Source organism: Saccostrea cucullata, unplaced genomic scaffold (assembly GCF_032062105.1).
Source record: "Saccostrea cucullata isolate Sc308-1 unplaced genomic scaffold, CSIRO_AGI_Scuc_v1 ctg988, whole genome shotgun sequence".
NCBI classification, from domain to species: Eukaryota; Metazoa; Mollusca; class Bivalvia; order Ostreida; family Ostreidae; genus Saccostrea; species Saccostrea cuccullata.
Window position 1 is genome coordinate 41259 of NW_026923978.1, and position 8742 is coordinate 50000.

The following is an 8742-nucleotide window of genomic DNA, read 5'->3' on the forward strand; positions in this document are numbered from 1 at the left end:
GTTTATGCTTACATGGAAGCAATTAACCTATCGTTTTATTTGACAATGTCATATATTTTACTTCTGTCAACATTGCCAAAAATTCAAAAATTTTAAAATGAAAACTGTAAAACATCATGCTGAATTCTTTGTGAAAGCTTTGTGATTGGAACTGATATTCCATACCTGCATACCTGGCTGATTCCATATGTAGCCGTAATGAGTTGTTTTTGACTAGAAAAATATAGCAGTAATGATCGGTCGAAAATTTGAAAAAATGTAGCAGTAATGAGTTGAAATTTTTTGCGATGTAGCGGTAATGTTGACCTCCCACTAGGTCCATGTAAAGCTGTAACTACTCAGGTAAATGCAGGATAAATTCTCAGACTTCCTTTAAGGTTTAACTTGTAGAATAGATTAATTTGTGAAGCATCCTTTATAGTGTAGGTTAAGAGGTCATAGCTCATGTTATCAGACTACACAGAAATACATAGGCAAAACAACAAAAATTATTTGATAAATATATTTTTTTTTAAAAATTATGTGCTAAAATTTGAAGTCTTAAAATCATGAATTATACCACAGTCTATATTTTAAAAATTGGAATATGTTCAGTTGAGCATGTGAATCTTGTTTTTTTTAATATTGCATATGTCTATTCCTTGAATACATGTACTTGAAATTTATTGTGCTTTTTTCAGTGTGATATGATCATCTAATACTGAAGTAAAAGATTCTCAAGGAGTGTAAAAGAACAAGCCACAGATTCAAAATTCTGCTTTGATAATGAGCACAATGCCCCCAAAGCAAACCAAAACCCCAAATGAATCTGTCCAAGAGATGGGGAAAGGTATACATTTGTTTTTAGCTCACCTGAGCCGAAGGCTCAAGTGAGCTTTTCTGATCACATTTTGTCCGGCGTCCGTCTGTCCGTCTGTCTGTCCGTCTGTCCGTCTGTCTGTCTGTCCGTCTGTCCGTCTGTCTGTCTGTCTGTAAACTTTTCACATTTTCGACTTCTTCTCAAGAACCCCTGGGCCAATTTCAATCAAACTTGCCACAAAGCATCCTTGGGTGAAGGGGATTCAAGTTTGTTCAAATGAAGGGCCACGCCCTCATTCAAGGGGAGATAATTGGCAATTAATGAAAATTTGGTGGCATGTTTTAAAAATCTTCTTCTCAAGAACCACTGTGCCAGGAAAGATGAAACTTATGGGGAAACATCCTCAGGTAGTGTAGATTCAAGTTTGTTCAAATCATGACCCCCTGGGGTAGGGCGGGGCCAAAATGGCCGACCAAAGTTTTTCATAGAAATATATAGGAAAATTCTTTAAAAATCTTCTTCTTAAGAATGACCAAGCCATAATTCATCATATTTATATGGAAGCATCCTCAGGTAGTGCAGTCTTCGACAAATTCCGACGCCCGGGACCTGGTAAAATTGGAAGCGGGCATGTGGAAATTGTACACTTACGAGCCCGAAGGGCATGTTAATTCTAAGGCATAAGCCTCGGTATACTTAAATTAAATAAGACCAATAACATAAATGTACTTTAAAGTCTTTGATTTTCCATCTAAGTGAAGTAAAATAAATAAAATTTTACCGACATCTTATTTTACCGTGATCTCCAAGGAACTCTTCCGCAAAAGAGACACAAAAAGTGTACAGGTTGAAAACAAATGGCGAGACAAGAAATTGACAGATTGGATTTTCAAATTATTTCCTTTGCATGGAAAGGCAAATAAGAATAAAATAACTTGATAAAATTCTGGGCATGTAAATATTTGTTCGGGCTTGCGTAATTGGTGATCACACCTGCCCGAAGGGCATGTGCTGAAAAAAAGATTTGGCGAAGACTGGTAGTGTAGATTCAAGTTTGTTCAAATCATGACCCCCGGGGGTAGGGCGGGGCCAAAATGGCCGACCAAAGTTTTACATAGAAATATATAGGAAAATTCTTTAAAAATCTTCTTAAGAATGACCAAGCCATAATTCATCATATTTATATGGAAGCATCCTCAGGTAGTGTAGATTCAAGTTTGTTCAAATCATGACCCCCTGGGGTAGGGCGGGGCCAAAATGGCCAACCAAAGTTTTATTTAGAAATATATAGGAAAATTCTTTAAAAATCTTCTTCTCAAGAATGACAGAGCCATAATTCATCATATTTATATGGAAGCATCCTCAGGTAGTGTAGATTCAAGTTTGTTCAAATCATGACCCCCGGGGGTAGGGCGGGGCCATAATGGCTGGCCAAAGTTTTACATAGAAATATATAGGAAAATTCTTTAAAAATCTTCTCAAAGATAGAAAATCCATGATTGTTTATGGGACTACTTTTGGATTTTACCTTTTCAATAATAAACTAATTCATACTTTTACAAAACCACAGTGCTCAGGTGAGCGATGTGGCCCATGGGCCTCTTGTTATGTATGATTTCACATGCTTCTCCACTTCCTGATTCATACCAAACTTTAGCTCTTAACTGCTGCTTTGTGCTTAAAGTACCCGAAAGTGCTTTGCAATGTAGAGTGTTAAAATATGTAACTGAATGTGATGATATCTTTTACAGAAGTGACAAAAGAAGCCATTCGTAAGTCAGTGTGGAATTATTTGGAGGACAATGACTTGGTTCAGTTTCCCCGCCCAGTCCATCATAGGATCCCAAACTTTGTGGTTTGTTTTATTCTTCCATAAAATTAACATTTAACATCTCAGTTAATCAGAGTTCTCCTCCAGATCCAACAACTAAAGATTTACTTACCTTCTTTCATTACATTTTCTGTCTTCTCAGTAATTATCTGCAGATTATTGAGGAGTATATCTAGAATCATTTGAGGGGGGACTCCTTGCCTCTTTTTAGCTCACCTGAGCCGAAGGCTCAAGTGAGCTTTTCTGATCACATTTTGTCCGGCGTCCGTCTGTCTGTAAACTTTTCACATTTTCGACTTCTTCTCAAGAACCGCTGGGCCAATTTTAACCAAACTTGCCACAAAGCATCCTTGGGTGAAGGGGACTCAAATTTGTTCAAATGAAGGGCCACGCCCTCATTCAAGGGGAGATAATTGGGAATTAATAAAAATTTGGTGGCATGATTTAAAAATCTTCTTCTCAAGAACCACTTTGCCAGGAAAGCTGAAACTTATGTGGAAGCATCCTGGGGTAGTGTAGATTTAAATTTGTTCAAATCATGACCCCCGGGGGTAGGGCGGGGCCAAGATGGCCGACCAAAATTTTACTTAGAAATATATAGGAAAATTCTTTAAACATCTTCTTCTCAAGAATGACAAAGCCATAATTCATCATATTTATATGGAAGCATCCCCAGGTAGTGTAGATTCAGGTTTGTTCAAATCATGACCCTCGGGGGTAGGGCGGGCCCGGGACAAAAATGGCCAACCAAAATTTTACATAGAAATGTATAGGAAAATTCTTTAAATTTCTTCTTCTGAAGAATGACAAAGCCAGAATTCATCATATTTATGTGGAAGCATCCTCAGGTAGTGTAGATTCAAGTTTGTTTAAATTATGACCCCCGGGGGTAGGGCGGGGCCAAAATGGCCAACCAAAGTTTTACATAGAAATGTATAGGAAAATTCTTTAAAAATCTTCTTCTGAAGAATGACAAAGCCAGAATTCATCATATTTATATGGAAGCATACTCAGGTAGTGTAGATTCAAATTGTTCAAATCATGACCCCCGTGGGTAGGGCGGGGCCAAAATGGCCGACCAAAGTTTTACATAGAAATGTATAGGAAAATTCTTTAAAAATCTTCTTCTCAAGAATGACAAAGCCATATTTTCATCATATTTATATGGAAGCATCCTCAGGTAGTGAAGATTTAAGTTTGTTCAAATTATGACCCCCGAGGGTAGGGCGGGTCCAAAATGGCCAACCAAAGTTTTACATAGAAAATATAATATATAGGAAAATTCTTTAAAAATCTTATTCTCAAGAATGAAAAAGACATAATTCATCATATTTATATGGAAGCATCCTCAGGTAGTGTAGATTCAAGGTTATTCAAATCATGACCCGGGGGGTAGGGTGGGGCCAAAATGGCTGACCAAAGTTTTACATAGAAATATATAGGAAAATTCTTAAAAAAATTTCTTCTCAAGAATGACAAAGTCATATTTCATCATTTTTATATGGAAGCATCCCCAGGTAGTGTAGATTCTAGTTTGTTCAAATCATGACCCCCGTGGGTAGGGCAGGGCGAAAATGGCCGATCAAAGTTTTACATAGAAATATGTAGGAAAATTCTTCAAAAAATCATCTTCTCAAGAATAGCAAATCCATGATTGGTTGCGGGACTACTTTTGGATTTAAACTTTTCAATAATAAACCAATTTCTGCTTTTCCTAACCACAGTGCTCAGGTGAGCGATGTGGTCTATGGGCCTCTTGTTATAGTTGTAATGAAGGGGATTTAAGTTTTTATTTAGCTCACCTGAGCTGAAAGCTCAAATGAGCTTTTCTGATCACAGTCATCATTTATGTCCATCGTCCATCCGTCCGTCTGTCTGTCCTGTCCGTCTGTAAACTTTTCACATTTTCAACTTCTTTTCAAAAACCCTTGGGCCAATTTTAACCAAACTTAATACAAAGCATTCTTGGGTGAAGGGGAGTTTAAATTGTTAAAGTGAAGGGCCAAGCCCCCTTCCAAGGGGAAATAATTTTTAAAAAGACAAAAATAGGGTGGGGTCATTAAAAAATCTTCTTCTCAAGAACCACTGGGCCAGGAAAGCTGAAACTAATGTGGAAGCATCTTGGGATAGTGTAGATTCTAAATTGTTCAAACCATGACCCCTGGGGGTAGGGCAGGGCCACAATACGGAATCCAATTTTAACATTGAAATATATAGGAAAACTCTTTTAAAATCCTCTTCTCAAGAACCACTGGGCCAGAAAAGCTGAAACTTATGTGAAAGCAGAAGCATTAGTGAACGCAAAATAAAAAACCAGAAGTCTCTGTCGAGACTGAAGCTCTACTGGTTTGTACTTATAGCAAAGGAAGAGAAAAAGTACTTAAGCAGTTGGGAATTGAAACTTTACAACAGCAATAAATAGAATAATGATCCTTGATAAAGTCTCTTTATGTTCTTAGTGTAGTCTACTTGTGTGCCAAGTTATATTGAAATCAGACCAAAACTGTAGGAGGAGTAGCATTTTGAAACAATTTTATAGACATTTTTAGTTTAGTAACCACGGCAACACCATTCATGGAAATCAAAAACCGATATACACAATTATGTTTCTTAGTGTAGTCTACTTGTGTGCCAAGTTATATTGAAATCAGACCAAAACTGTAGGAGGAGTAGCATTTTGAAAGAATTTCACAGAAATTTCTATTTTTAGTTACCACGGCAACACCGTTTATCAAAATCAAAAACCGATATACAGAATTATGTATCTTAGTTTAGTCTACTTGTGTGCCAAGTTATATTGAAATTAGACCAAAACTGTAGGAGGAGTAGCATTTTGAAAAAAATTGTTTACAGACAGACAGACTGACGGACGGATGCCGGACACATTACTATCGCATAAGCTTTTCTGGTCTCTAACCAGTAGAGCTAACAAAGGGCAAACATGAGCGCAAAGTGAATGGTGAACAAACAGTGAAAGCAAGATGAACGATTTATTTGGAATTCATCTGATGTTTAACCTTGTACTGAAACTATTCTATTGTAATCTAATATAAATAAGCAATTAATCAATAAATTAATAAATAGCACCTTCACCCTTGAAAATATTTTTTAGTGAAACAAAATATTAATTAAATGTTTATAAACAATTCTGCATCTGAAATTTCGTAACAATTAAATGACTTATACGTTACGAGATTAAAATATCTCTATTTACACTGTTTAAAGGAACTGAGTGTAAAAATGTTTTAGGTAAACTATCATAAATAATTAATAAAAATATTGGCAATAGAAACTAGAAATCCACATCTGAACGATATACTGTATAAGTAGAATATTTAGCGAGAATTTAATTTTGGTATTATTAGCTAGGGTGCCGAGATCGCTAAAATTGAATATCACTAAAAATTAATTGCATTTTATTTGTAATAGCTTTTTTAATGTGCATTTTAAAATCGCTAAAATAACATCTCGCTAAAAATAAATTACCAGCTTTTAAGGACAAATCACTAAATTTGTGTCTCGCAAAAATTTCCACTTACATGGAAATAGATTCAATTGAGTTGACTATACAATGGTCCTAGTGAATGAAATCTATGAAATCTGACATGACAATTCATTGAATTTCATGGGAAATTGTCTTCAGAAAGTTATCTCTCTTAGCAGAGGGATATTGCTTCTTAAAATAATAAAAATATATATATTGTAGATAATTTTTTGCCATGAAATAATGTTCTTGAAACACGATATCTTTATTGTTAAATTTAAAAAAACCTGTAAGGCCAAGCAAAAAAAAAAGTTGGTTCTCAGGCCATCTTGTGAAAATCAAATGAGGCAGGCAGGTTTTTTATTTTATATTTTATTTTCAGGATCATTTCATAATGTTGCAGCAAATCATGTTATTTCAATAAACAATCAAAGATAGTCATTCATCTTTTTCTACTTCGTTATTTTTTTAATTTCACTTGTAATGTTTCTTTTTAGAAAGAGCTGCTATCATTATTATAATTAGTAGACTGGGTAAGCACATCTGTCATGATCAGCTTTCTGGAAACATCAGGACAATTAGCAATTCTTGAAATAGGGAATCTAAAATGGATTTTAGTAAGACAAATTTTCTCATGAAAAGGTTGCCCAACAAACAACACACAGAGAGCCTTGGTAAAATCTGAAGCATTAAGATTCTGTAGTGCAATTCTTATCCATATGAGCTCAAGTCACAATGATTTTGTTCATACACAGAAAACACTCTCTTGATATTTCGGATTTTAATATCTTTTAAATAGGGTTCAGGTAATACTGTTATTTTGTAGGTCATCACATCGACATTCAAAGGACATTTTATGTTTTTGACTTTTGCTCTGAACTGCATTCATTTGTACTTTCAAACTACCGTAATTTTTGGATTACAGGTCGATGTGGTACATAGGTCGAAAGGCTCATTTTTAGCCTTAATTTTTGAAAAATCCTTATATAGGACGAACTTACTATATAGGACGAGGCTTTTTTTTTATCTATTTTCGAAAGAATCTTACACAGATACAACGTATCAGAACATGTAAACCTCTAAAATTACCGGGGTAATTCCGTGACATGAACGTATTAAGAAAATAAACTGGTATTTTAACGAGTACCGCATTTAAATAAAGTTTTATGTAAATGTAGTTAAAACTTCTTTGAATTGTTTTTCTACTTATTTTTCTCCAACTTGCCTGTTCAATGCCTCCGTAGTTTCACACTGTTGTTAAACCGGGGGCTTAAATAACACGTAAATACGTTTTTAGCTCTACTGGTCAGAGACCAGAAGAGCTTATGCGATAGTAATGCGTCCGTCGTCCGTCCGTCTGTCTGTCTGTCTGTCTGTCTGTCTGTCTGTCTGTAAACAATTTTTCAAAATGCTACTCCTCCTACAGTTTTGGTCCGATTTCAATATAACTTGGCACACAAGTAGACTACACTAAGATACATAATTCTGTGCATCGGTTTTTGATTTTGATGAACGGTGTTGCCATGGTTACTAAAAATAGAAATTTCTGTGCAATTCTTTCAAAATGCTACTCCTCCTACAGTTTTGGTCTGATTTCAATATAACTTGGCACACAAGTAAACTACACTAAGATACATAATTCTATGCATCGGTTTTGAATTTCGATGAACGGTGTTGCTATGGTTACCAAAAATAGAAATTTCTGTGAAATTCTTTCAAAATGCTACTCCTCCTACAGTTTTGGTCCAATTTCAATATAACTTGGCACAAAAGTAGACTACACTAAGATACATGATTCTGTGCATTGGTTTTTGATTTCAATAAACGGTGTTGCCATGGTTACTAAAAATAGAAATTTCTGTGAAATTCTTTCAAAATGCTACTCCTGCTACAGTTTTGGTCTGATTTCAATATAACTTGGCACACAAGTAGACTACACTAAGATACATAGTTCTGTGCATTGGTTTTTGATTTCGATGAATGGTGTCGCCATGGATACTAAAAATAGAAATTTCTGTGAAAGACTTTTAAAATATGCTACTCCTCCTACAGTTTTGGTCTGATTTCATTATAACTTGGCACACGAGTAGACTACACTAAGATACATAATGCTGTGCATCGGTTGTTTGATTTCGATGAACGGTGTTGCCGTGGTTACTAAAAATAGAAATTTCTGTGAAATTCTTTCAAAATGCTACTTCTCCTACAGTTTTGGTCTGATTTCAATATAACTTGCCACACAAGCAGACTATACTAAGATACATAATTCTGTGCATTGGTTTTTATTTTGATAAGTGGACCATTTTCTATTAATTGCTGTTTTAAAGTTTCAAGTGGCTACTGCTACTTTTCTCTTCCTTTGTTTTAAGTATAAACCAGTAGAGCTACAGTCTCGACAGAGACTTCTGGTTATTTTACAGCTATAATTTGGGAGATACCCGAGTTCAAAGAATAATAATTCTGATTTCAGAACAACTTGGACACATTCCTTATATATTTTATTCAGACATTATTTACCGGTGGACGACAATTACTTCGATGTCCGCCATTTTTATTTTTCTTCTCTAGGGATTTGCTAAAACACGCAAATGACCATTGACTGGCAACAATTTATTTCACACATTTTAC

The 8742-nt window shown here is 35.3% G+C and overlaps 1 protein-coding gene across 1 annotated transcript in view; it reads left to right on the plus strand.

The window, feature by feature from the left end:
• Positions 1-8742, plus strand: part of LOC134265375 (methenyltetrahydrofolate synthase domain-containing protein-like) — an 83472-nt gene that overhangs the window by 5741 nt on the left and 68989 nt on the right. The window contains exons 2-3 of the mRNA XM_062747589.1: positions 681-829; positions 2551-2654. Coding sequence (XP_062603573.1) covers positions 766-829; positions 2551-2654 — 168 coding nt within the window. The 5' untranslated portion in view covers positions 681-765. The remainder of the gene's footprint in view (positions 1-680; positions 830-2550; positions 2655-8742) is intronic.